Raw genomic sequence first — 27998 nt, forward strand, 5'->3', positions numbered from 1 at the left:
AATTTGTACACCCCGAATAGCCCACATTTCTCGCCTATTTTTTGCATGCTAAAGTCTATGCATTCATTCAAGCATCTACTGACTGGCAGTATGACCTCAGGCATGTACTCTAACAAAATTGGCAAGGAATAGTACTGCACAGCTAATTATAAATATAACTTAATATAAAAAAATGCACATAGAAAGGGAAGGGTTTAATTTACCTGGAAGTATGTTTGCATAGTTGCTCTCTGCATGCTACAACTAGCCCCACTGTGTGTCACACTGAAAACATCCAGCTCTAAACTGCCACATAAGAGATGACATGTAGTATGGCTTCAGAAGCACTGTGGGTCAGCAGGACTGAAGTCAGTAGGAGATGCTAAATCAGGTTGGTTTTAAGGTTTTTCTTTTTTTTTTTTCTGGGTTTTGTTTTGTTGCCTAGGTTTGAACAGTCTGCCTTCCAAATGAGTTACACACCTCAAGTCTTTACTTACACCCACTACACTGCTTATGTTAATCCCATGCCTAAGACTTTAGCGAGCTCAGGGCAAAGGGCTCAGCACTGTGTCTTTGCTTTGCCGTGAAAAAAGACCTCCTTTGTCCCTCTCAGATCTTTGAATGTTGGAGGCTGGACCTGCTCCAAAGCCTGCTGGAGATAAAGATGTTCCATTAATTTCCATAGATATCAGATCAGGTACTCCTCAGTCCTGAAGCCAAGAATAGAAATCCCTCCTTCATTGCCAGACCTTGACAATATGAAATCTAATTAAGCAGATAAATCACTGGCAAAGTGGCAGAAAATTAAATTATGTCTGGAAATGAGATCTGAGAAAGTATGCCACAGGAGATTGTGGAGGTTTAAATCTTTAATAGCGGAAGATTATTTTAGGTGAGTGAAGCACTTCTCAGCAATAATTTATGGGTAGCTCTGGAGACTCAGGCAATCATAGAACTGTAGAATCAAAGAATGGTTTGGGTTGGAACGGCCCTTTATAGGTCATCTAGTCCAACTCCCCTGCCACAGGCAGGGACATCTTCAACTAGATCAGGTTGCTCAGAGCCCCGTCCAACCTGACCTTGAATGTTTCCAGGGATGGGGCATCTACCGCCTCTCTGGGCAGCCTGTGCCAGTGTTTCACATGTACCTCTGCCCAAAGTTATGGTCAATGCTGAAATATGTGGCAATATTCCCAACAGCTCTGGAGAGCGTTTATACTAATACTGCCCTTATTCATCACCCTTCTGCACCTTGAGCTATTGGAGATGGTAGGCAGCCTGTGGTGACTGAAGCTTCTCAAGTATCAGTGCAAACAACACTTGCAGCAGCCCACACTGTGGTTACCTATCAAGGCCCCAGTCTTACAAAAAACATGCAGGCAGTGACCTGGGCAATGTCTTGGAGCTCCTCTGAAGCCACTGTAGTTACCCATGGGGACATCAGTGACACCTTCCAGCTTAAATGTTGTATTTTAAGATAAAGCATTGTCCTGACGAAACACCCCCAAGCCACATATGTTCCCATCCAGACTAATTTTTTGTTTTGTGAAAAGCATAGGAATATTCCAAAATTTGTTGAAAATCAGTGAACTCTTCTGTTTTGAAGCTACATTAACTGATACCACCTAGTCCAGTCTGTTCTTGGCTGGGAGACAAACTCCATGTCAGTGCCAGACCTTATTCTCAGACTCTTAATCTGTTAGTACCATGTTTTCATGAGCCATCCACAATCTGATTTAGTATTTCACTAACTACTGCTTTAACCATGCAATAGCTACCATTGAATGTATGATAGCCATGCATTGGCCATCAGCCAGTTAGCTAGATAATATTTTGTTAACCTCACATCTTTTTCAACTGATGCCCTAACTTCTCATTTAGCAGTAATTATCCACCATTTTAACAGAAAGAAAAAGAGTATGTAAGGGTAAATATCTCTTAGTACTACTTTCCTGTACTCTTCCATGCAGTGAGTGTTGCATCAGACTTCTGGTTACTTTTCTCCTGAAACCTCTAGACTCTACCTTTAATAACGGCAATATTGGGGGCGGGGGGTGGGGTGCGGGGGTGGGGGTGGGGCGGGAAATGAGGACTTTCATGAGACTGTTGTGCCTGGAATTTTTTCCACAAACTTACAAGAGTAAGACTCAATGTCCAGGTGGAGACCAGTGATGAGTGGCATTCTTCAGGGGTCGGCATATGTTCAACATCTTTGTCAGTGGCATGGATGCACACTCAGCAAGTTTGCTGATGACCCCAAGCTGTGCGGTGGGGTCTGCAGGCTAGAAGAGATGGGATGCCATCCAGGGGGACCTTGACAGGCTGGAGAGGTGGGCCCATGCAAACCTCATTGAGTTCAACGAGGCCAAGTGCAGGGTCCTGTACATGGGTCAGAGCAATCCCAAGCACCAACACAGGCTGGGTGGACAATGGATTGAGAGCAGTGCTGAGGAGAAGGCCTTGAGAGTGCTGGTTAACAAGAAGCTCAACATGACTCAGGAACATGTGCTTGCAGCCCAGAAAGCCATCCATGTCCTGGGCTGTATCAAAAGCAGCGTGGCCAGCAGGCTGAGGGAGGGGTTTCTGCCCCTCTGCTCTGCTCTGATGAGACCCCCCTGCAGTGCTGTGTCCAGCTCTGGGGTCCCCAACTTAAGAAGGACATGGACCTGTTGCAGCAGGTCCAGAGAAGGGCCATGGTGATGATCAGAGGGGCTAGAGCAGCTTTCCTATGGAGACAGGGTGAGAGAGTTGGGTTTGTTCAGCCTGGAGAAGACTCCAGGGAGACCATATAGCAGCCTTCCAGTACTTAAAGGGGCCAACAAGGAAGCTGGGGAGGGGTTTTTTACAAAGGCTGGTAGTGATAGCACAAGGGGGAACACCTTTAAGCTGAGAGAGGGGAGATTTAAGTTGGACATGAGGAAGAAACCCTTCCCCGTGAGGGCGGCGAGGCGCTGGCCCAGGCTGCCCAGAGCAGCTGTGGGTGCCCCATCCCTGGCAGGCCTCAAGGCCAGGCTGGACGGGGCTGGGAGCAGCCTGGGCTGGGGGGAGGGGGCCCTGCCCGGGGCAGGGGGTCTGGAACTAGATGGTCTTGAAAGGCCCTTCCAACCCAAACCATTCTGCGATTCTATGACCTGATGATTTAAAGTGTCAGTTAGAACTGAACATTTTGAGAAGGATTTAGCTGAAAATGAGGCAGTCTTTGATATGTTTTCCTGCTCCCAGATATGAAAGTCATGCTTGGAATCACATTAGACACCTTTATTGCATCATATGCTAAGCGTGGGTCAAGACACATTAGTTCTTTGTACCTTTCTTTCAGTTAATAACGGACTTCCATGGGAAGGTTCAACCACAAGGAAGGGGAAATACAAAAAATATATAATTGCATGGTTTGTTATTAACAGCAAAATTAAAACTGCACTTCTACACAGCATCAGCTGCTTGCAATCATTTGCAACAGCTCCCATCCATATAACTTGGCTGTATTACCTACTTATTTCAGAGTATCTCTGCAAGTTATGATTGACAGAGATATCTTTCTCTCTACCCATTTTATTTATGGGCGGACAGTGTTATAGAGCAGTCTGTGTTACTGAAGGAACAGCTATGTAGTACCATTCAGAGAACTCTCTATCTTTATTTTTTTCAAAAAAAAGAAGTTTTACATAACTATTAGTCTTAGCTACCTTTTTGGCCAAGATATTTATGTACTATTTTTAAGTTTATTATCTTTGGTATTGTGGAAGTCACTGGATTTCATTTTCTCTACAGTAATGTGGTTGCACATTTAACATATGGTGAAGCGCTTTGAATTCTGGTTTAGGGTCTTCTAAAATGCAGTTTTAAATCTGACTAAAGAAACATCTGTTTACTGTAATTGTGAAAGATCTTTTTTACTGGCATCTAAGCGTTCTGAGTGACACTTCCTTACAATTGCCGTGGATCATTACTTACACGTCTTTTTTTCATTCACTCCCATGTTTTTAGCCAGCTCAATAACATTTTATAATACATCTTTGAAATACAGAGATAGAAATCACTGGCAGCAATAGCAGGAACAGAAAAGCTGCCTCACTGGCTTTGATCAAAGGTCTGTCAAGGCTGGCATCTTGTCTCCACCGACGCCAGAAGTGCAATGTATAAGAACAAGGCAAGGATGCAGACTGTCCTACTCTCTCTCAGCTTCCAGCAATGTGATGTAGGAACATCCTGATCCTTGGCAGTATCACTGCTGTTGGTCCCAGAGGGCTTTTCTTCAATAAAAATGTTGCTTTTAACCTTTGCAAATGTTTGGCCTTCTGGAGCTGATGGTCTAACCAATGTCTTCCCTGCTGCCAACAGTATTTAAGGAACTTTATCAATGAAGGCCCCCCCGGTTATGCTCCCTATTGCGAAGAGAGGCTGAGGCGGACGTTTGTCAATGGGACAAGGACACAGCCACCCAGCTGGCTGGAGCTGCAGGTACGAGCCCCTGAATCCACTCCTCAGGTAGCTGGGGCTCAGGGTTTATGCTTTTCACGATCACAGCAGCTACATCTCTCTGGCAGGATAGCAACGAGCGATAAAAAGCCCATTTCTTTCAAGAATTTTCAGGTATTTCTGAGATACCACATTCCCTGTGCATCCTGGATTTGCTCCAGAGTATCCTGAAGATAATCTCTTTGGCTACATCAATACTTGTAAATTGTATGTGCTCTAGAGTGCTCTTGGGCACCGAGACCAGCTGGCACAGGGCAAGCCCCCCGTATGCTAGGAAACTCTTCCAGGTGCAGGTGACTGCAGGCAAACTGCCTGCTGAGAATGGTCCCTGGGACTTGTTCAGGGATAGCCACAGCTGGAACTGGCACAGTTTGTGCAATAATTTCTCATTTTCTGTGCTGCTCTACTAGCATAGACAGCTGTGCTCCAATGCCAGGAGCATTCCCAGGTATGCTTGTATTTACTGGATTAGGCGCTTTGATGACTGAATGTATTAAATAAAAAATCTGGGACTTCCAAGTGCTTCCAGTGGCTGACAGCACGTTACCCTGTTGAGAAGTATGCAATGGTGGTATTGAAAAGCAGCAAGCCAGTAGGATCGGGATTTAGAAAACAGTTACCGCAGTTGGGTGGAAGAGTACGTAGGTAAATAGTCTTGATGGGACTGAAATACACATGCCTTTATAAAGTTTGATTTTAATCCACTAGGCAACCAAGTCCAAGAAACCCATCATGCTGCCTGTCACATTTATGGATGGGACAACAAAAACGCTATTGACCGACTCTGCAACAACCGCTAAAGAGCTCTGTAATTCTTTGGCTGACAAAATCAGCCTGAAGGACCGATTTGGCTTCTCGCTTTACATTGCACTTTTTGACAAGGTATATCTCATGTTCCTGACTAGCTCTATGAAAGAACGGGGGGGGTTCACATATCTTCCACAGGGCAGAAGGAACATCTCTGCAGTGCAAGGGCCAGCCTGATTTTCACAATAAGAGCAGTCAAATGCTGGAGCAGGGTCGTAGAGACACTATGAAATCTCATTCCTTGGAGATATTCAGATTTTAACAGGAGAAGGCATGGAGAAAACTACTCAAAGGTGGACCTGTTCTGCCCTGTGGGCTGGACCAGAAACCTCCAGAAATGCCTTTCCACCTACATTATTCTGTGATGCTAGGCTCTTACTCTTAGTTGAGCTACTCTGAGGTGAATTTCCAGTAAAACACCCTGGATTTTTATGCAAGGGAGAATCTGCATTTAATTGGAAAGCTAGTGGTTGAAATTAAGCTTCCAAAATGAGCTAAAATCCAAACTGCCATACCTGCATTGGCATTTATCTCTATTTATTTAACCTAAAACCATACCTTTTTCAGAAGTTCCATAAAAATGAAGGTGAATGTAAATGAGTAGGGAAAACAGACCTGAAGTAAAACTTCACCAGGTGAGACAACAGCTGCAAGCCAATGAAACAGAATGGTTCCTACAGCTGCTGTGTAAGAGGATGAAGTATTTCTCACCTCCAGATGTGACCGCCTCTGCCTGTGGGTAGATAAGAAAATGGTTTATACTCAGCCTTCTTGGCTTTTTTTGAGGAGACATTTATTCAGGGATATTCACTCTGAGGAGATGTGCTTTAGGGCTTCACGCCAGACCACAGTGAGAAGACAGAGGTGACAAATCTTCTGTAATAGGACAGGCTTTTTATTTTGGGTTTGTCTGATGCTTAGATCGGTTGGATTCATGTCTGCAACTTTGAAACAGGAAGTTTCAAAGCACAGTATTAAAAACTAATACTTTATAATGGGACCATTTGCTTTGCTAATTCACATTGATGCTCTCCTTTCATTCCTGATGGGAAACTGAGGCTCAAAACAAAATGGTTTACCCAGCTATGCTGTAGATCTGTTAAATCTCAGCTGGCTAATAGAGATAGATACTTTGATTTATTTTGATTATAAAGGAAGTCTGAATGAGTGACTCGGAGATATATATCTCTACCTAGAAAGATCAGTGTTTAGTTGGGTGAACGCCACATTTCCCTCTACCCTGCCTAGGTCTCCTCTCTGGGGAGTGGCAATGACCATGTGATGGATGCTGTGTCTCAATGCGAGCAGTATGCCAAAGAGCAGGGAGCGCAGGAGCGCAATGCGCCATGGCGGCTCTTCTTCAGGAAGGAGATCTTCACTCCTTGGCACAACCCAAATGAGGACAATGTGGCCACCAATCTCATTTACCAACAGATCGTGCGAGGGGTGAAGTTTGGGGAGTACCGGTGTGACAAGGTATGTGACCTCAGCAGCTACTGGTCTGGTCCAGCATGTATCCTTGACGCGGTGAAATAGGTTTCACCGAAGGGGATGAGAAATCTTCATCCCTGAACACCTGCAATCTTGGGGATTATGGCATTCTCTTGGGAAACAGTAGCTACAGGAATCAGATCCTCTTGGCTGCAGACAGACCAGTAGCTCCTATATGCTGCATGGGCACTCCTCCTGGTGAATTTTGGATGGGAGCGTGAATGACCATCAGCCTCAGTTTGGAGGGCTGCCGATAGCCTGTAACCAGATCACCAGATCAGGAGTACACAGCAGGATCCTGTTTGGTGAATCCTGCTAAGCCTTAGGTGCGAGAGATGCTTTTCAGGATACCCAGACCTCTGCCATGCAATACCAACGCAGTGTTGCTGCCGTATGCTGAAGGGACACTGGCAACATAAACCTGTGCCTCTAGAGTCTCTGAGAGCTTACAGAATTATTCCAGTGTCATTGAAACAAGCATCTCAAGAAACATCAAAACCTCTGACACTGTCTTTTTTGCTTGTGTTTAAAATCATCCAGGTGACAAATTGAAGACCTGTCTCTTCCGCAACACCTAATCATTCTCCTGTTGTCCAACAGAGTCCAGTCAGCTTGGGAACTAAATTGTCTTTTCCCGTCTATATTGCATGAACTGCGGCTCTTTTATCCTATCAGAATTTCTGCTCTTTCTCCCTCCCCTTCTCTTGCTCCTGGGTTTCTTGTGCTATTACCATCTCAGTAGCTCTATTACTTCACCCCAAAGCACTTGGAATGTAGCTGCACTGAAGGACATTTTACAGTTCTGCTTTATGGATGGGTACTTCAGTTGCTGGGCTTCTCAAGTACAAGAAATGATGGCTACATGCAGTTTTCAATCATTAAACTCTGTCTACCATAGTAAAATCACCCACTGCTGACTGCAGGCATGAGAACCAGACTGAATTGCAGGAAAGATGGCACAAACATGTTCACACACAGTAAAGAGTTGCATGGTGCTCGTCACCAAACATGTTAAGGCTTAATCATAGCTTTTAGGGGCCAATCTCCTGAACTTCAGATGTGCAAAAAACACTGGTGAAGTTCTGCTGAAAGCAAGCATCCCCACACCATTCTGAAGCAGCAGCACATCCAGTCTCCATGGAGATCCTTGAGTGATGGAGCATAGAGGTTGAGGTGATGCGCTGGTAACAGCATTAACTTGGCTTGTTTGGCTCCCATAGGAAGAAGATCTGGCAGAACTGGCTTCTCAGCAGTACTACGTGGACTACGGGTCAGAGATGGTACTGGAAAGGCTGCTAAATCTGATTCCATCCTACATCCCGGACAGAGAGATCACAGCTTCGAAAACAGTGGAAAAATGGGCTCAGCTCATTATAGCTGCACATAAAAAGGTGGGGGCAATAGATGACCTGGCAAGGACCAAGGCTTGCTTCAGTAGCTTTGTGTACCTTTTCAACGTATGTCAGACATCATAGCTCAGCTCTTAGCTAAATCAAAGAGAAAGGGCAGGTTTTGTACTAGCTGTACAGCTTTACCACTGGTTTTGAGGCAAGATCTGACAGAAGAAGACAACCTGCAGAGATTCACTGTGAGAAGCAAAATGCCATCTCTGGGGTCTTGCTCCTTTTTCACAGGATTGTAGTGTTAATGGTTGTATTACAGCAGTGGTTCGTGTCTCCAGGCAATGTCAGGACCTTATTTGCCAGGCATTGTATAAAACCTCCCTGACTTCCATTAGAACATTTGTGACACCCCTACACAATGACACCCTTGCTTAATTCACTATCCATAACCATGACCAGTCATGAGGGTGGGTCATCCAGGCATGAGAATTGACACTCATTTAACAGTAGGAGCCAGCTTCAGATTAAGACGCCCTAAAATTTAAGCATCTCCATGTGTGTTAGGAGTCTCACCACCTATTACCGTCAATGGAGACCCAGGGATGCAATTCAGTTGCATCTTGCAGGTCATCCATCAGCCTGTCAGCTACATACAGAAGTGTCAGGTATCTGAGGATGTCCTAAATAAAGCTAGATGATTGTGCTTGAGGGCTGTTGAGTGTCCTTTTCCAGCTAAAGGACAGTCAAGCCAAAGAGTAGACACCTACCTTAGGGAAACCCAAAGTTAGCCGAGATGAATCCCACCCAGACTGCTCACTCTAGATGTTTGTCCAGTCTTCTCAAAGTCAAATTATTCCCTGAAGTGGGAACCAAAGACCAGGACTTTTTCCAAACTATCACTTGTTCCTGTAGGATTTTGTTTGGCCCTTAACCACACTGAGTCCTCAATTAATATTAGTTCCAAGATTTTTAGGTGACAAGAATTGGTTTTGTTTGCTCTTTTCCTGGATATAACTGGGTTTGTGCTTCATGTTGGTTGTGGTTTGCTTTGTCTCTAGGGAATTTACACTCAGAAGAGGACAGACCCCAAAAAAGTCAAGGAAGAGGTAGTGGATTTTGCACGTTTCAAGTGGCCTTTGCTGTTTTCTCGTTTTTATGAAGCCTTCAAATTCTCAGGTGAGTCAATAGAGCACAACCCCAGAGCACAGGATGCTCCAAAGTAAAAGGAAGGAGAGATAGGGATTCCATAAACAAGAAGACTTAATGGACCACCTAGCTGGTGGATTTTTGGATGCATTGTTTTTTGGTGCATCCTGATTAGCGATGGCTCAAGCTAGGAGTCTGCCACCATTTCTCTTCCTAAAAATTACACCGAGGTTGTTGATCATTGCATCCACCTTTGAAATGCACACATTTTTTATATGCTAAGACCCTTCATAAACCGATGGCATGTCTTGTGTACAATCCAGGGCCAAGCCTGCCTAAAAATGATGTGATTGTAGCTGTCAACTGGACAGGGGTGTACTTTGTGGATGAACAGGAGCAGGTTCTCTTAGAGCTCTCTTTCCCAGAGATCACGGCTGTGTCAAGCAGTAGGTAAGGAGGAACAGACATTGCTGATAATTTCACCATGAACCAGTCTTTTTCAGGCTTTGCCTCTTGATGCCATTGTGTTTCTTGTTTATGTCTCCTATAAAAATACATCCTAGAGGGGGAAAGCTTCAAGGGCAGAGTTTCACCTTGGCCACCATTAAAGGTGATGAATACACTTTCACCTCCAACAACGCAGAGGATATCCGGGACCTGGTGGTGACCTTCCTTGAAGGACTAAGGAAAAGATCCAAGTATGTTGTCACTCTTCAAGACAACCCAAACCCTGGTAAGTAAATGGCCCAGTCCAGTGGTAAACTTATAGATAGATTAACTACTCCCAAGGGATTTGGAAAAAAAAAAAAAAGTATTGAATTAATGGTTTTTTTGTTTCGCAGTAGGAGAAGAATCTGGGTTCCTTAGTTTCCTCAAAGGAGACCTCATAGTTCTGGACCAGGACACAGGAGAACATGTGATGAACTCAGGGTGGGCTAATGGGTTCAATGAACGGACCAAGCAGAGAGGAGATTTCCCAACTGATTCTGTCTATGTCTTGCCTACAGTCACCATGCCTCCGCTGGAGATTGTGGTAAGCTGTCTTACAGAATGTGCAACTTCATACAGAGCCCAAGGAGGTCAAAGCTTTCCTGAAGAACTTAGGTCTGGCCAGACACTCCCTGATGATAAGATGGAAACCAAAGTAGCTGAGAGATATGACAGCTTGTCCAAGGCAGAAGTGATCTCAGCCTTTCTTCTGTTCTTGTCACTTTGAATGCCACAAGCTTGTGACCTGGAATATCCACGAATCGTGCTAAGTCCCTCCAATTGGCCTGATTACTTGAAAGTGTATTTGGGGTTGTAGGGAACCACTACATTCATGTACAGAGCTGTAGGATCCAGAGCACATTATCTTCATTAGAAACTGATTCACACTATGGAAACATTTGTTATTCCTTGCACTAGTGACTGAGAATGGCACAGAGAAACAAAAAATGACAGTTGCACAGTTCTTACTATTAACTGGAATTAATGGGTTCTTCTTCACTCACTGCTTTTTTCATTTTGTATCTGCTTCCTCCCTCTGAATACGTCAGATGTATATATGAATACACCAGGTAACAGAGCCCTTTTCATTCCACAGGCACTGGTCACGATGACTCCTGACCAACGACAAGATGTTATCAGAACCTCTCAGCTAGCAATTTCAGACAGTGAAGAGAGAGTAAAGCCATACACTTTGGAGGAATTTTCCTATGATTATTTTAGGTGATTTTTTTTAAAACATCCTCAAAAATTACAAGAATAGGAATCTATCTCCAGGTAGCTTGGGAATCAGGAAATTTTGGGATACCGGAAAAGACTCTGAATATCCCCTTGTGTGTCTTCATACAGCTGCAGCCTCCAGTTTAGGTCATGACATTTGAACTGCAGGTTTTCCACAGGCAAAATTTTGTGAAGGATTTCTTCAGCTTGGCTCAGCACAGGTGTAACAGTGTGAAATTTAGTATATGTAGGAGGCTGTGCTTAGTGGTCTCATATTCCTTTCCTGTGATCCCATGCACAGCCTCAGACCGTATAGGCAGCAGTTGAATTCAGTGCAGGTACTTTCATCTCAACTCCAAAGATTTCAGTGTGCACCACTGCTAAATGCAGCTGACCAGACTGATCCCAAAACTCCCACCCCTGTTCGGATAGACTGGTGGTCCAAACAGGCAGCCCAGATCCTCTGGTATGTCTTCACCCTGGTAGCCTTGTTCTGCAAGGCAATATTCCTTCAGTGATGCTGCCCTGACCATCCATTGCCACCATCCTTTCTCTTGTGGTTAGAAGCTTTTTGGGTAGGGAAGGTGGTTTTGGTGTCAGTACTTGGGCAGGGTCCCTAAGGGACTTTTCTAAGGTCTAGGAAAGTAAAAATGGTTATCTTTGGGCAGAACTGGTGCTGGATACTTCCTAAACCGTGAAGTCCTATTTGGTGTAAAAGCTTATTAGCAAAGTGCTGTGAGCAACCTTCCCAGGTGCAACACTGGCTGCAAGCTGTCCCTTTTAACCCTGTAACCTCTTGCTTTGCCTTGGCCACCAGGCCACCTCCCAAGCACACCCTCAGCCGGGTCATGATCACCAAGAGCCGTGGAAAGGACAAGCTGTGGTGTTACACCCGTGAACCCATCAAACAGCCGTTGCTGAAGAAGATCCTGGGCAGTGAGGAGCTGTCCCAAGAAGCCTGCATGGCCTTCATTGATATCCTTCCAATGCCTGGGGGAGCCCTTGGGCAACAGGTCTGACAGGCAAAGAGCTGAGAAGGCTCTTTAGGGCCCCAGGCAAAGCCCAAGGAAAGATTTGTGGTCCCTCTTAAGGGATTTGGGACCATCTCAGAGGCTTGGAGATAGGTCTCATCCTGAATCTGTACTCAGGCATCCTTGAGAAGGGTTGTCTACTTAATAAATGAGGGCCAGGGAACGAGTGAGTCCCACTGGCCCACACTGCTTAGTGGTCAGGTAATACATGATCACGCATGGCTTTCTTAGATCTACATATCCAGACCCCAAACCAATTCTTTCAACCTGAGACGATGCATGATAAGGGGGAGAGCTTGCTGGACATCTCCTAAAGAAATTTAAAGCCTTTTCCATACACTCTGCCCCCTCCACCAAATTGCAGCCACTTCTGTAGTCATGTGTAGGATGTCTTTAACCACATCATCAACAGAAGGGCTTCCGCAGACATCCCAATTAGCCAGTCCTTAACTCCTACCTCCCACCAGTGCTGAAGTATATGGGTGACTATCCATCAAAAAGGACCCGCTCAGTTAATGAGCTGACAGACCAAATATTTGAAGGTGCCTTGAAAGCCGAACCCCTGAAAGATGAAATCTACTGCCAGACTCTCAAGCAGCTCACGGACAACCATATCAAGTAAGAGTTGTTCGTTCCCCTTGGGCCAAATGCACTAGCTTGTGTCAGGCAAAGCAGATCTGAAGTGTCTGTGCTGTGAGTGATTGTTTTCCTCCTGGGTCTCTCCTTGTGTAGATACAGTGAAGAGAAAGGCTGGGAGCTGTTGTGGTTGTGTACAGGCCTTTTCCCTCCAAGTAACATACTCCTGCCCCATGTCCAGAGGTTCCTGCAGTCCCGGAAGCATCACCCCTTGGCAGCAGACTGCATCCAGAGACTCCAGAAAGCCCTGAGGTACAGCACCAAAAGACTTCCTAGCCCTGAATGTGCCAGAGCATCCAAATACATGTGAGAAAATAGGAGTGGGAGATATTTTGGTGGCTGGGAGGACAGTGGAAGCTCACAGCCTCTCTCTCTGTTTGAACAAGCTGAATGAAAGGGACATTGGATGGAGGATGTTGCTGATAAACTGGGTAGGGGGGGAGAATGGAGATTAATTAAGTTGACTTTGTCCAGGACCACTTAAGTCACCTTCAACCTAAGCAAATGCACATTCCCCACTACAATTTTTCTTCCTTCTTTTTAGGAGGGGAAAAAAATATTATATATTATACCTATTAGCTGAAGTTACTCAAAAAAGGGTTTGTATTAAAATGGAAGATTTAAACAAATTATTCTTGCTTTGATGCTGTGGCACTTGCCACCTCCTGTTTTGCAGGAATGGATCTAGGAAGTACCCACCCCATCTGGTAGAGGTGGAAGCCATTCAACACAAAACCACCCAAATTTTCCACAAGGTTTACTTCCCTGATGACACCGATGAGGTAAATAGGGAGAAGGAAATTCTTCTTTTCTGTTAGGATGGCTGTCAGTTTTCCTATTAAAATCTCAGAAGAGGCTAATACTGGTTCTGATTTGGAAAAATTCAGCCTTTCCAGAAGGCTCTGGATCAGAGCAGTGTAAGGAAAACTCATCCTTATCTACCCTGGCCAGCTCAAGCTCAGGAGGTTGATTTACCACATTTCACAGTTTTCAGAACATGGGTGCTGTGCTAGTATTCACTGGAGGCTTTATAGTAAAACTGCAGAAAGAAGGAAACCAAGTCCTGTTATCTCCATTTGCTCACAGTAGTTCACAAGCCGTGGACATCAGTTATGTGGAGCCTAGACATCTGATATTGCCCACCCAGCCATACCCAGCAGGGTACCATGATGGGGCTCCCTGGGGACAGGGCAGACTATGGCAGCACTGGCAAGTAGGTAGCTGAAATTATATCTTCTGACCTGAGATGACACAGAAATTATACCTGCACTCAGGAACCGCTCATTAAGCATCTTACACACTAATAAGGCAGCTAGTTATATTGATGCCAGAGCGGACGTGCATGTCGTTGCAGATACTGCTGTCTCATGCTACTGATTAGTCTCCCTGCGAGGCTCACATCTCTCTCTCGCCTCATGCCCTTGGGCACAACTAAATTCCTGTATTTCCAAGTGGGTTTATATGTAAAGCAGTGCACGACCATGAAGCAAAAGGATGACTCCTCTCCAGCAGCTGTGCATGCCCTTCTTCTCTGTAATGAAGAGTTGTAATAGAGAGTTGAGAAAACTGCTGGGATTTCTCATCGCTTTGAGTATTTTTTTCTATCTGACCAGCAATAAGCATGATACTGCTTTACACACATGCATATGCATGAGAGGTAGGAGAAGGAGGCAGTGGGTACTGCTGCACTTGGATGGGTTTGCTGTGATCTTTTTGGCCATGGCAGTCACCCATGCAGACTGGCAGAGTAGCATCATACCAGTACAGCATGCATCTGCACTGAAGAGCTGCTGAACACCAGCAGCACTGAGCACCAGGCCAGTCTCTCATGGGTTGAGGAACATGGGTCCTGGTGGTTTGGTGGTTCAGGCTAACATAGTCCTGCGTATGGTGGTCAGAAGCTTAAATTCCTTAAACTGCTACGAACTGGCTCTCTGTAAGTAGGCAGAGTAAAACCAAGGTGATGTAAATGCTGAGCACAGCTCAAAAGGCAAAACTGGGGCAGGGCCTGCACTCAGGAGGGACAGTCCTTTAGCTATCCCATCCACGTGTAAAGCAGGAGCTGCTCTTCAGCTATCTGTACGTCAAGCATTTGGTCTAAGCCAGGCATCTGACCTCATCATCATCATCAGTGAAGAGACAATTGGGACAAATCAACCTGGAGGTATCTCACGCTCTTTCTCTACCTCCCTAACTAACAGCTCTGAGATCTGACTGTTAGATCAGAAAAAATTCTTGAGTTGCCTGAGGAGCCCTGGATAAACCAGTGCAGGATGTAGGTCGGGCATCACGAAACACAGTGGTACAGCAGTAGCATGGCTGAGCTTCCACAAACGTCCCTTCCCATGCCTAGAGCCATAATCCACAATGTCACTGATTTCACTGGTGGTGGGCACCTAAATTCCTTTGTGCTTCTGAGCCTTCAGTTCCTCAAAGACAGCATAAAGTGGAAATTCACCTCGAGGTAGCAGTGGTGAGGATCTTCCTTTCTTTGCAGGCGTTTGAGGTGGAGTCCAGCACGAAAGCCAAGGACTTCTGCCAGAACATCTCCAACAGACTCCTCCTAAAGTGCTCTGAAGGCTTCAGCCTCTTTGTCAAAATCTCCGACAAGGTAAGTGACCCACCCAAAGACTGGGGTAGCCCTCAGGCACTCGGGGTGACCCACCTGCTGGTGGATACACATTGGTGGAGTCAGAGCTATCTGTACCCTCAAAGGGTGCTTAAAACACAGACAGTCAAGGCTGTCCTACCCTGTTGCTGAGTCAGGTTTACAAGAAAGGACTAAGTAAGAAAAACGTGCAGCTTAGAGCTGCCTCAGGCAACTGGAAGAAACCTATGAAGATAGTCATCATGAAGGGAAATTAATTGCTCCGGTGGAGCAGGAAGCTGCAGTAAGGAGTAATGGGTGAAACTGGAGGCAGAGCCTGCAGCAAGGTGCTGGCAGTGGCTTTCTCACATCAGCAGTTTCTTACACATCAGTGTAACCGGGGCAAAGCAGCGAGGAACAACTACAGGAGATGTGGCACAGGCCAGCCTCTTGCCACTTGCTCAGCCTTTGTAACCATGTGCTGTGTCCCCCAGGTCATCAGCGTGCCTGAGGGAGATTTCTTCTTTGACTTTGTGAGACACCTGACAGACTGGATAAAGAAAGCAAGACCAGCAAAAGATGGTAACAGTGACTTTTTTCCATTGTGGGTCGCAGAGCCCTCCTAGAGCCCTCCAGCCCTTTCAAACAAGATTGACCACATAGTCTGCCACGGCTGTTGGGCCGCACTATTGTGGGTGTGCTGTCTGCACCAGCCCTGGGGACATCACCCAGGACATGATCTGTCCGGGAGCAGCAAGACTTTTGCTCCAGTCCTAGACCTGGCCCCTACAAGGAGCACCTGCTGATGGGCAGCTCTACAAGGCTTGCCTGCGGGAAGGTTTTGGTGATGGGATTCATCTCACCTTGCCGCCATATCCGCAGTGGAGCTGGCTGCAGCTCTGCTGAATGTGTCAGTGGCTGCAAGGCACAGGTGCCTGCAGGGTGCGGTTCCTCTGTCCTGCACTAGGCATGAGCGCTACCATTGAAGTACTGTCATGCAAAGGGATCCAAACACTCTTTCCATTTTATTCCAGCTTTGCAAGGGAAAGATGTGGTTTTCTCTGCAAGGTCAGAGCCCATTTGGCCTCAGGAACACCCCTGTCCCAGCAGACTGTGATGGCACACGGGCACTGCTGGCTTGCAGGGACACTGATTGCCAGCTGGTACCCACAGCATTGCTCTTACATGCCTGCTCCCTGCTTCCCTTGCACAGGTATAGTGCCTTCCCTCACCTACCAAGTGTTCTTCATGAAAAAGCTGTGGACCAACACAATGCCTGGAAAGGACTCGATGGCAGACTCAATCTTCCACTATTACCAGGTACTCCAAGAGCCTGCAATAGCAGCGGAGACTTGGGAGGAATTAGGAATGGGTTACCAAGACTTTGTCTATCTGCAGAAGCATGAAGTCTTGCATTAAGTAGGAAGAACTCTTGCCTTAAATAGAGCACTACAAAGAGTGCTGTTGAGTTGCATGGCAAGGAGCAGCCTTCACGCACTTTAGGGTAGCCAGATCAGCTGGGATTTGGGCCAACTGCTCTTGGGTGGGCAGCAAGAAATGGGTCAGAGTATGTCCTGCTGGCAGCCTCAGCATGGAGACTGAATTCAGAAGCATCCTGAGGGTGTTTAGCCACCTCCAGTCATGGAGATGAGCTGTGATGGTCCCAGTAGGCAGATAAGAAGTTACACTTCTGTTCTTGTTTCTTCTGGTATGGAAGAGACACCTTCATATCCCAAAGCTCTCTCACACACACCGATACACTCCCTGGATTCTTGCCTGGGTAAAGGGGTTATCCCAATATGACTGTATCCCTTAATGCTTGAGTTAGTCACTTGGCACATTTTGGTAATCAGACACTTATGGTAATGAGGGAATAGATTTTTAAAGCTGCAAAACAAGCAGAATACCCATTCAGTTCCAAGTGGCCATTACTAGGAGTGGATTTCCTGTGATGACAGAGGGTGAACAAGACTGTAGGTTCACACACCTGACATAGGGACCTCCCTGTTCCACATAACAGGAGACTGTTTTAGATCAGAGAGGATCTTTAAACTTCTAGTGTGGTCTCAGCTGAGCAGCTACCGCTGCACCACACTCAACACAATTGCTATGGGTGTTCCCAGGGCACAGCCTCTTCACCAGGGGCGGCATACCTCCACAAACTCCGTTTAACATCTGAGAGTGAAGGTCTGTGGTTATCCCCTCTACCTCTGAATTGTTCTTTCCTCCATGCAGGAGTTACCAAAGTACCTGCGCGGCTACCACAAGTGCACACGGGAAGAGGTCCTGCAGCTGGCAGCTCTCATCTACCGGGTGAAGTTTGAGGATGACAAGTCCTATTTCCCCAGCATACCCAAGCTTCTGAAGGAGCTTGTGCCTCAGGACCTCATCCGTCAGATCTCTCCAGATGACTGGAAAAGGGTAAAACAGCAGCTTGACTCATATGCCAGGCCTGGCTGGGGGAAGCCTAGTCTCTCGGCCTAGTCTCACATTCAAGTGGGACTGCCAGAATGTGACCCACGGTCCCTCTTGAGCCTTAGCAGAGCTACAGCCTCCCCAACATCAAAAGGAGGAATTGTACATGCACATTCATACATGCATGCCTTGCAGTGGGTTTTCTTTGTGCTGCATGTGGCTGTGGCTGTAGCTGTGGATGCAATGCCATAGGGACACGTGCTGAGAGATGGCCTCATGTAAAGGTCTTTTGTTTAAAGCAAACTACTGAGCAGAGGAGCAATTCTCCCTGCTTTACACAGGGAGAGCAGTGGCACAGGTACAGACAGGTCTAGAGCCTTAAAATAATATGCCAAGAAATGTCTTACTGCCAAGAAACAGTCTTTTAAGTCCTTTCTGTTTCCTGGGACTTGAACTCAGCCACGTGCCTAACCAGCGAGCTATCAGCTTCCCTGGGTTGTAAGTCTCCCAGTCTTCTCTGCTGCCTAATTTGGAGGTTCATAATTTATAATCCCTTTAATATAGCCACCAGAACAGTTCATCTAAAAAGGAAGGACCTGCTTTGGTTCCAAGCCCTGCTCCAGTGACCGGCCAGCACTTTTGTGAAGTGTTCATTGGAGTAGAGACTAGAACCAACCATCTTTGTGGGACTGATGCTCCTTCCCTGCAAACATCTGTGGTGCTAGGCAGTGCAAACCCTCCAGCTCTGTTGTGTTCTCTGTTGCAGTCCATCGTGGCATACTACAACAAGCATGCAGGCAAAACAAGAGAAGAAGCCAAGCTTGCCTTCCTAAAGATTATCTTCAAGTGGCCTACATTTGGATCAGCATTCTTTGAAGTGAAGGTACCTGCCCTGCTTGGGGGTCTCTGGCAGCTTTTAGTTAGGGTCAGAAGCCCCGTATCACAGAGGGGTTACAGGTATGCAGGGTTGTCCCAGTGTCCGGACCAGACTGGAACAACCTTGATGAAGAACGTGAGAGTCCCCATCAGTGAAGGGCCTATACACTCATTACAGAGGCTTTGTAGAGCTTCAGCACATCTGTCATTGGGTCTATAGTCACAGCTGTGCTGCTGAAGAGCTAAGAGCCAGTTTTTTCAAGACAAGGAAGAATGTGGGTTTCCAAGTGACATGTCTGCACCCACCACGAACCAAATCCAGACCACTCACCATGGCACCAGACTCCCATCAAAGACAGTAGAGGCCAGGAGTCACAAAATCTGTCCAAGTACTCTGGACACCTTATTGCAACTCTTTTCTCAATGACCACATAGTGAGCCTGGGCTGGAAACAAGTTGCTGAAATTACTCATCAGTTCCTTGAACTTGGGCACCCATTTTCAGTTATGTCCATCTTAGATGACATGAGGGATATGAATATATCCTGTGATTTATCCATCAAAAGTGACTTGGTAGCAAAAAAAACCCGTGTGGCAGGGCCAAGTGCTGAGCCCTTATCCACTGTGCTCTATCTCTTCAACTGAACAAACTAGAAGTCCTCATGGAACAGGGCTGGGAGAAGGGTTTACCAGCAGGAAGAAAACCGAATGCAAAGATCAGGAGACAGAGCAGTGTAGTCTTGGCCTGGAAGTCCACAGTGGCAGGCACGAGGATAAGCAGAACACCAAACATACTGGAAGGGGAGAGAAGACATCTGGGGTTTGCCAGCCTGTCCCAGCTTTTCCTTGCCAGTGGCAAGATAGTTTCACTTTTGGGAGGCCACCAAAGGGAGCAAGGGACTTAACACTGTGAGCAACTCACCCACTGGTTATCGTGCATTTAGAAGATCTATACTTAACTAGACAGCCCTGACTGTTGCTGATATCTTAATGAGCTCTATGTTTATCCTTAAAGGATAAACTGGATAGCAGTTAGTGGGCCACTAAATGCTGGCAGGAGAAGGCAGTGAGAGAGGAAATAGGAAGGATTTTGCATGACATGTCCCCTAACTAGTTCATCATATTTCCGACAGCAAACTACAGAGCCAAATTATCCAGAAATCCTTCTAATTGCCATCAACAAACATGGAGTCAGCCTCATTGATCCAAAAACCAAGGTAAGCAAAACAGGTCTTCATCAGATGCTCCTGAGCCCACTCTGCAACCCCTCACAAAGCTCATCCCAAAAAGCGTGTTGTTCAGAACTTCAGGAGTTCTCAATAAGCCCACTTAGAAAGGCTGGATAGCCAGAAAAGTTTCTGGAGGCAGAAATTTACTGTTGCACAGAGCCAGCCCCGCCTTTTTGAACAGGAGATGGATTGGGAACATCAACTGTTAGGGTCCTGTAACTGGAGGATACACACACTCCTTCCTTAATCCTTTTACAAACATTAGGGCAGGATCTAGAGTAAATGAGCTCCTACTAGTTACTTCCACCTGAAAATAGTCATTCTAGTACGGCAGTCCTCCACAAGGACTGGAGGATCCAGAGCCTTGCATCTCACTGCTGTTTCCATGAGATCATGGTATAGTCTCATCACAGTAGACATTCTTGTTGTGCTTTCATGGGAAGTAAGCAAGGACATGATCTGGGCTCTCAGCCAGAGCCAACTGGATTTAACTCCATTCCCCGCCACGCTCTGGGCCCGGCCACCCAGCCAGCTTGTTACCCAGCACAGAGCACACCCGTCCCAGCCCTGAGCACCAGTTCCTCCAGGAGATGCTCTGGGAAACGGTGTCAAGGGCTTTACTAAGGTCCAGGTAGGCACCATCCACAGCCTTTCCTGCATCCACTGGGTGGGTCACCTTGTCCTAGAAGCAGATCAGGTTCATCAAGCAGGATCTGCCTTTCATAACTGCACGCTGGCTGGCCCTGATCCCCCGGGTGTCCTGCATGTGCCCTGTGATGGCGCTCAGGATGATCTGCTCCATCACCTTCCCTGGCACCGAGGTCAGGCTGACAGGCCTGTAGCTCCCCGGACCCTCCTTCCAGCCCTGCCTGTAGATGGACATCACACTGGCTGACGTCACGTCAAGTGGGACCTGCCCAGTCCTCCAGGACTGCTGATAAATGATGGAGAGCGGCTCGGTGAGCACTGCCAGCAGCTCCCTCAGTGCCCTCGGGTGGATCCCACCCAGCCCCATGGACTTGTGCATGTCTCAGTGGTGTAGCAGGTCACTGGCCATTTCCCCATGGATTACGGGGGCTTCACTCTGTCCCTGTCTCTGTCTCCCAGCTCAGGGGGCTGGGTACCCCGAGAACAACTGGTCTTACTATTAAAGGCTGCAGCAAAGGTCTCCACAGCCCATCATTAAAGTTGAGGCTCTCACATGTTGAGTGTCAGTCTTGTGTTTCTCACCAGGATATTCTCATCACTCACCCCTTCACCAAGATCTCCAACTGGAGCAGTGGCAACACGTACTTCCATATAACCATTGGTAACCTGGTGAGAGGAAGCAAGCTTCTCTGTGAGACCTCCCTGGTAAGGACTGTTAAAGATTACAGGGCACGGTGAGACCAAATCCTGACTTCGGCAGGCAAAATTGCATGCTTCCAGCAGCTCGTGTCTCAGGGATTCTCTGGCCTGAAAGTGGTCTCTTAGAAGAGCCCCCAATGTGTTGGTTTTTTTTCTTCTGGACTTCCCATGGCTCTGCTAAATGTTGGTCCACCATACAACTTGCAAGCCTGAGGTTCTTGGGATGTTGCCAGCTCAGGAGCATGGGGAGCTCCCTGCCACTGGACCAAAAAGCACATTAAAGCTGATGTCTCGGGGTACTCTTGAGCAGATTTACCAACATCCTTTGCCCAGCTTTTCCCTAGTAACAGTCACAGCAACAAGTCTCCTCCTAGACTAGCTTAAAGCCAAAACGTGAAGGATAAAAATTCCTACTGGATTAATTGTTATTTATCTGAGGCACTGAGCATTTTGTTGGCCATTTGAAAACTCAGGTCCCATCCAAAACTCCCTAAGTCCTTAGCCTCAACAGCATCCTGGGACAGTGAGTTCCTCCTTCTCAACACTGCAAATAATGTTTAGACTGTGTTCCTTGTGGTTGTGGTGTCTCATCCAAGGAGAACAGTGGAAAAGGTCAAAATGTACCTGAAAACTAGAAAGTAAAAAACTGGCAGCCAGTGTGTTCAAGAGCCACGAGCCAGAGACTGAATATTGTGCTCTAAAGGCAAGTAACATCTTCTCTCCCCTCTTCAGGGTTACAAGATGGATGATCTTTTGACCTCGTACATCAGCCAGATGCTAACAGCCATGAGCAAACAGAGGAGTGCAAAGGGTAGCAAGTGAACTGCAAGAAGCCACTGGCAGGTGGCCATGGGGCTAATTCACCAGCTGAAGCCTGTTGGATACCCATGCAGCTGGGGAAGAACCTTTGCCTCCCAGATGTGGAAGATGAGCCGAACACCATCAGGGAGTTCGCTGGACTCTGACCTTGAGGGCTCAAATCCCACCTCCCCTTCCAGCGAAGATGACTATCTCTGACCTCCCGTTCTCCTTCCTCACCCTGCAACCCAACTCCATCTTACACCTCAAAGATTTCCAGGGGACACCACTGCTCTCAGACAGTGACTGAGCAAAGACACTCCAGCAGGAGGTTTGCCTGATCCCAATGGCTGGCATCGCAAAGGCTCTTGGAAGAGGATTTGTGTGTGTGTGTGTGTGTGTGTGTGTGTGTGGCTTGGTTTGGTTTGGTTTGGTTTGTTTTTCTTAAGTAAGAGAGAGCTGTCAGGATGCTAACAGCTTTTTGGTGAGGCTATGGGCATTTCAGATTTGAAGGGGATTAGCAGAGCCCTGACCCAAGCTGTAAATGAACACCGCAGGGCTTGTTTCTTGACATTACAAAAGAATATGTTGTGTTCTTAAGAAGGACAGAAAGAAAAAGCAGTCTGGGAGGAGAACATTTTAACTAGGAATCAGAATAAACAAACTACTGACCGAACAGGCTAGAGTACTAAATGCTGTCTGTGCAATGCTGGAAATATTTAAAGAACAAATTTGAAAGTTTTGTTTCTTCTTCTATTTATTTTTTAAAATATTAAAAAGGAAAAAAAATATATCCTGCATTTCGTGCCGGTATCTGGATGCTGACTCAGGGCTGAGGGCAACCTACAGGACAGTCCCTCACCCAGGGATTCCCCCAGAGCCATGATTGCCAGAGGATGAGTAGGACACATCTTTCTCAATTTACAGGCTCAGCTGGAAGTGACGCTTGTAAGAAGAATTATCTCCTTTTTCCCCCTGTGCCCAGACAAATTAACCCTGGGAGGATCTTTACTGCAAGCTTCAATACGGATGTTGGAGTTTTGAAGTCCCCATGCTTGGAAGACTGAGGTCAAGCCTGTGTTGAGCTATAATTTAAACATGGACTTGTCCATCTGGTTTGCAAACAGCTAATGATTTTATCGTGCTTTTGTGTGTGTTGCTGTCTAAAATGGCTCTTCATGAGTCCCAGCTGGACCTGAACCACTCACAGCAAGGGCAGACCCTTAATTTCAGTAGGCTTTTCTCCATCATTGGCTGGTTGTACTGATCTGCTGGCTGGTTGTCCCATGCACAACGTGGTGCAGAACAGCCTGCTTTGGAGTGGAGATAGGACTTGCCAGCAGAGAGGAGGCTGAAGCCATATTGTGTTTGGGGGAGATGCAGGGGGAGGAGCCTTGGGTGCCTTTCCAAAATCCAGGCTTCAAAGGAGCATGTGCCTGGGTGTGGAGCACCAGGAGGGGTGATAATTGTCCACCAAGATCTGATGCTGGCATCGCTGACACTGAATGGATCTCATTAAATATGGGACACCTCTTTTGGTCCCGCACACTGGGCTGAGCTTGGTTGCTTTCATAAAAGTCCATATTGTAGGGTGTTGTGTGTTGTTCTGTTAAGCTCATCTGGGCTCAGTCCTCCAACACCAGGCAGAGTTGGCAGGACTGCCCACTGGACCTCAAGGATCGCGACATCGGACCGGGAGGCAGCAGTGACTTTGGACCTCGATTGCTCCACCAAAGTGAATGAGATGCTGCACGGAGTCATCCACCAGCCAGACAGGGCTGCTAGGAGATCTCCTTCCTCCACCATCCCCCTACCCAAGGCACTCTGGTGATGGGAGCATGGTTACACCAGCCAAGGCTACATTGGGAGCCAAGCTGCCTTCTCACCATCCATCTCTGATGCTTCTCTCCCCTCCCCAGCTGCCATGATCCAGCTGTTCCAGGGATTCCAGCTGTCCATAGACATGCCCATCACCTCCATCCCCACCACCACTGCTTTTTGTGAGTCTCCAGCCATCCCTGCCTCCCACAGCACACTCAGCAATGTTTTCCAGTGCTGTCCTGGGCCAGCTTTCCCCTGCCACCACCCTCATCCCTCACAGCTCTGTCAGCCTCCCATGCTGACACCCTATTTTGAGGGGTGCTGGGACTTTGTGTGCGTGTGCCTTTGTGTCTTATGTATTAGCGTCTGCTGGCCTCTTTGTATTCACAGCAAGTGATGTAACATGAAAAACATATGTCCAAGCAAAATACCCTATTAAAAAGCATCAAGTGGCTTGTGGGAGGCTGTTCTGTGCTGCGCGGTTGTGGTGGTGTCTCCACAGGAAGGTTGGGCTCAGGGCTCCCAGGTCCTCACTGGGGACAAGATTTCTCCTTGCAGAGTGGGACTCCTAATGAGAGAATCCAGCAGTGGGGAGCAAATTAAACAGCGTGGTCTGGTGGAAGGTGTCCCTGCCCATTGCAGGGAGAGTTGGAACTAGATGATCTTTAAGGTCTCTTCCAACCCAAACTATTCTATGATTCTATGAAATCATCAGTGTTCTCAGACTGGAAATTAAGTTAAATCCTTTTTTTGGGAGGGGGGGTAAAAAAAACATGGAGTGTCCATTGCTTGTCCTCTCAGACAAGGGCTGGTTCTTCCACAAAGTCCAGTTTTGAGCTGAATCACTGGATGTAGGAAGTACTGGGTGAAATGTTTGTGTGAAGGAGTCAGACTACTAGGCACGTGGTGAACGGCATGGCCAGACCCTGCTAGCTGTGAAGCAACAAAAATAGGAGCTGAGATGTGACAGGGTGTAAGACATCACAAGAGACCACAGGTCTAATTGGCCAGGCTCTGCCTGAACAAGGCTGCTGAGGATGAGGAAGGTGAGTATGGGGAGATACCACTGTATAATGGCCAAACAGCAGCCAGATACATGGACAAAGGCATGTTCAGGTGGCTTTTCCTAATACATACTAAAAGCAGTGGCTGGGGGACCACAGCCAAATCTCTCAACTGGACACCAGGGAACAGGCTGAGGACCCCATGGTGCACACCACCACTCAACCCACACACCACCCACCTCCGATTTTTGCTGCTCACATACCTCCACATGGGTGGTACGCACAAAAAGATAAGAATGAGCTATGGCTGTGGGGCACGAGGAGGTGGTTTAACACCATCGGTAGCACCCTTTCCCCGTGCTTCATAAATCTGGAGCTGCTCTATACCAATCCACCAGCCCTTGAGCCCTTTTCCGAAGGAGGATGCTGCCTTTTTGCATTTCTAGCCTCCGAAATACTCCAAAACTGCAACTTGGAAAGGTTTGAGTGCTTCTCAGCACACTTACCTGAAACTTAATGTTTCCCTGTGATAGCTTTATTTAACAAAAACACTGAGCTACATGGTGCTCATGTATGAGAAAATGTCTATAGCATGATTCAGGTAAAGACTACAGTTTTCTTCCCCTTTCCCAGCTTGCTGAAATAAGAACAAAACAGGATAGGAGAGCTAAAACGTATTTAAAACAGCACTTCCAATTTACAAAAAATGTGGTCTTCTTATCTGTTCAAGTAGAAATTTATGGCTTAAACCTAGGAGATGCTCACATCTCCCCTGCAGATCAGGGCATAGACCCCCTTCCCCGCTGTGTGCCAGCAGCCACTGTGGGAGAAATGAAAATCAGAACAAATCCCAGGATGCAGCACAAGTATACAGACTTGCCCAAGGGAAAAGCAAACAGGACCCCTGGGGGGACCAAATCACATGCAGCTCAGTCCTTCTGAAGAAAAGTGGTGTGCTCCTGGTCATAGTCCCAGTATCTACATAGCCAAGGTACCAAAAAGTCCTTCATCATCCATGGGAAGATATGCCCTCGCTTACAGCCACAGTGAAGAGACTGTCTTGTTAGGGACTATGGCAGGGCAAGAGTGGGGGAAAGGAAAACCTAACCCACCACTGCCTGTGTTATAGAAAGGTACGGGCCCTAATGACCCAGCCGGTAGCAGCTGACCATCGTGGTGGGGTGAGCGTGCTCTTGGGGATGGAGGACACTTGTGAGAAGGGAGCATGTACAGAAAAAGGCTGGTTAACAGTAGAAACATGGGCAGTTGAAAATGAGGGCAACTGGAGAATGTTCAGATGTTTGCAGCATGTGTAAAACACAGCTGTGGAAACAGACGGCTCGCTCACAGGGATTGCAGGATGATTGCCCTGTGGGATGCCGGTGGTCTCAGAGGTAAATGGTGGCTCCCATGTGGCTGTTGCATCTTACCGTGGTGTGCAGCTTCTTCATGGCTGCAACCCCATCTGTGCTCCCCTACACTCCAGGGATCCCTGCCAGCCATGGGATTGCAAGAAAAACTGTAGGAGAGGAACCTCAGTGCTCATCTCCAGCAGGGTCATGAAGCAAAATGGCTCCTCTTCACCAGGTGGATCTGAGCCCCGACACCACCACACACACACACCCCAGCTAGCCCCTTTGGCCGGCTGGTGTTTGCATTGCAGGAAGGGGCAGCAGGGGAGGGTCTGCTCTCCAGTCCTCATTGAGATGGCAGGTCCCCTCCTTGCCTATGTCAGGCCATGATGGCAGGCATGTCGCTGAGCTCTAGAAAAGGGGACACATAGTGAGCTGCTGCAACTTCTGCAGTTGTTCTGCCAGCTGCGATGAGCAAACAGAACCTGGCTGAAAATGTGTGCAGACCAGGTTGAGTCAATTTATCTGGATGATAGCTCCATGGGTGCAGAAACCTGGTGCATGGGAGGGTCCTCAGCCCATCCCATCCTGCCTTGCAGACCCAAGTGCTCAGAGCCTCTGGGCTCCCTTTTCACAGCATCACAGAGTAACGCATATGGGAGGGGACATCTGGAAGTCTCTGCCCCAACCTCTGCTTGAAGCAGGGCCAATTAGATTGGTCTGTTTAGGGCTTTGAACATCTTTGAGGGTGGATATTCCCCACCTGTCTGGGCCCGTATTCCAGTATCTGACCATCCTCATTTTTTCTCTTTACATCTAGTAAAAATTTCCAAGGTTGCAGCTTATATTGTTGTCATTGCACATCCAAGAAACATCTGGCTCCATCTTCCTTACACCCTGCCATTAGATCGTTGCAGACAGTGATGATGCCCCTTGACATTCGCTTCCACTGTGCAAACCCAGATCTCAAATGCCATGTCCTCCAGCTTAGTGGTCCCACTGAGCTCGCTCCCATTTTGTACCTGCTGATACTGGGGAGCCTGAACTGGACCCAATGCCTAGACCTGGCCTCACCAGTGGTGAACAGAGGGGAAAAAAATCACTGTCATTTTCACCTGACATTGAGACAACCCAAGACACAGCCAGCTTTCACCACAGCATGGGTACCCGTCACCAACCCATCCATCAGGAGCCCAGTGTCTCTGAGGACACAGCTCTGAGCAGGATGCAGCTCCCGGCTCTCCTTGCCCTGCTCACCTGTCCTGAACTTGTTGTAGGTGCCGCTTTCCAGCATCGGGCCACCATCAGGAGCACAGCAGGAGAAACTCCGCTCTCGCCACCTGCAAGCGGCAAAGCACTGGGTCAGGTCACTGCTTGCTGTGGTTCCCCTCTCAGATCCCTAGTGCCCTGGACACCTTTTTTTCTACTTTTTCAGGGCAGGAATGGCATTTTATTTTGGAATTTGCTCAGGTCCTTACCGAGAAGGGAATCCAGTGCATGGCTGATCTCTAAGCATCTACGCCTCGTGTGCAACAGCACTTTGAAAGCAAACATCATCTCTAAGCCCTGCTTTCTAAGAAATATTTAAGAGTTCAAAAGCCTCAGAAATGTTTGCAGCTGCTGGTTCCTAAGCAGCCAAGGATTTTAAAATTGTGATTTTGGTGCATTCAAACAAGACCACACAGGGCACTCGGGCACCGCTGCTGGCCCATCACTCTCGGCAGAAGAGGGGGTTATTTGGCTGGATCAGGAGTATCTGAAGGGTCCTGGGAAATGCGCACGCAACACGAACACAAGCCTGGAGCACACAGGCATGGGAAGGTCTGATGGTGGTTGTGATGTATTGCGGGGGTGATTGCAAATCATCCTGCAATCTGCAGCCTTGAAAGCAAAGCGAAAGCCGCCAAAGCAGGACCCGAGGAGAGCAGGGCAGGGTGAGAGGGGAAGGAAG

General features: G+C 47.3%; 2 protein-coding genes across 9 annotated transcripts in view; one reads left to right on the forward strand and one right to left on the reverse strand.

The window, feature by feature from the left end:
• Nucleotides 1–24146, forward strand: part of MYO7A (myosin VIIA) — a 108119-nt gene extending 83973 nt beyond the window's left edge. For 5 of the 6 annotated variants that reach the window (XM_037376432.1, XM_037376427.1, XM_037376430.1 and 2 more), the window contains 21 exons: nucleotides 4321–4440; nucleotides 5167–5340; nucleotides 6514–6741; nucleotides 7977–8147; nucleotides 9158–9275; nucleotides 9569–9695; nucleotides 9809–9978; nucleotides 10088–10278; nucleotides 10831–10955; nucleotides 11770–11927; nucleotides 12448–12601; nucleotides 12716–12871; nucleotides 13296–13401; nucleotides 15117–15230; nucleotides 15701–15788; nucleotides 16420–16526; nucleotides 17442–17627; nucleotides 18388–18504; nucleotides 19630–19713; nucleotides 20959–21078; nucleotides 21805–24146. In XM_037376432.1, coding sequence (XP_037232329.1) covers nucleotides 4321–4440; nucleotides 5167–5340; nucleotides 6514–6741; nucleotides 7977–8147; nucleotides 9158–9275; nucleotides 9569–9695; nucleotides 9809–9978; nucleotides 10088–10278; nucleotides 10831–10955; nucleotides 11770–11927; nucleotides 12448–12601; nucleotides 12716–12871; nucleotides 13296–13401; nucleotides 15117–15230; nucleotides 15701–15788; nucleotides 16420–16526; nucleotides 17442–17627; nucleotides 18388–18504; nucleotides 19630–19713; nucleotides 20959–21078; nucleotides 21805–21894 — 2904 coding nt within the window. In that variant the 3' untranslated portion in view covers nucleotides 21895–24146. The remainder of the gene's footprint in view (nucleotides 1–4320; nucleotides 4441–5166; nucleotides 5341–6513; nucleotides 6742–7976; nucleotides 8148–9157; nucleotides 9276–9568; nucleotides 9696–9808; nucleotides 9979–10087; nucleotides 10279–10830; nucleotides 10956–11769; nucleotides 11928–12447; nucleotides 12602–12715; nucleotides 12872–13295; nucleotides 13402–15116; nucleotides 15231–15700; nucleotides 15789–16419; nucleotides 16527–17441; nucleotides 17628–18387; nucleotides 18505–19629; nucleotides 19714–20958; nucleotides 21079–21804) is intronic. The other variant, XM_037376428.1, reaches the window with a different exon arrangement.
• Nucleotides 24147–25354: 1208 nt separating this feature from the next.
• The window catches only part of GDPD4 (glycerophosphodiester phosphodiesterase domain containing 4), a 37748-nt gene continuing 35104 nt past the window's right edge, over nucleotides 25355–27998 (reverse strand). For all 3 annotated transcript variants that reach the window (XM_037376434.1, XM_037376433.1, XM_037376435.1), the window contains 2 exons: nucleotides 27305–27387; nucleotides 25355–26458 (listed from right to left, as the gene is read on the reverse strand). In XM_037376434.1, coding sequence (XP_037232331.1) covers nucleotides 26427–26458; nucleotides 27305–27387 — 115 coding nt within the window. In that variant the 3' untranslated portion in view covers nucleotides 25355–26426. The remainder of the gene's footprint in view (nucleotides 26459–27304; nucleotides 27388–27998) is intronic.

Source organism: Falco rusticolus, chromosome 2, assembly GCF_015220075.1.
Source record: "Falco rusticolus isolate bFalRus1 chromosome 2, bFalRus1.pri, whole genome shotgun sequence".
Taxonomy (NCBI): Eukaryota; Metazoa; Chordata; class Aves; order Falconiformes; family Falconidae; genus Falco; species Falco rusticolus.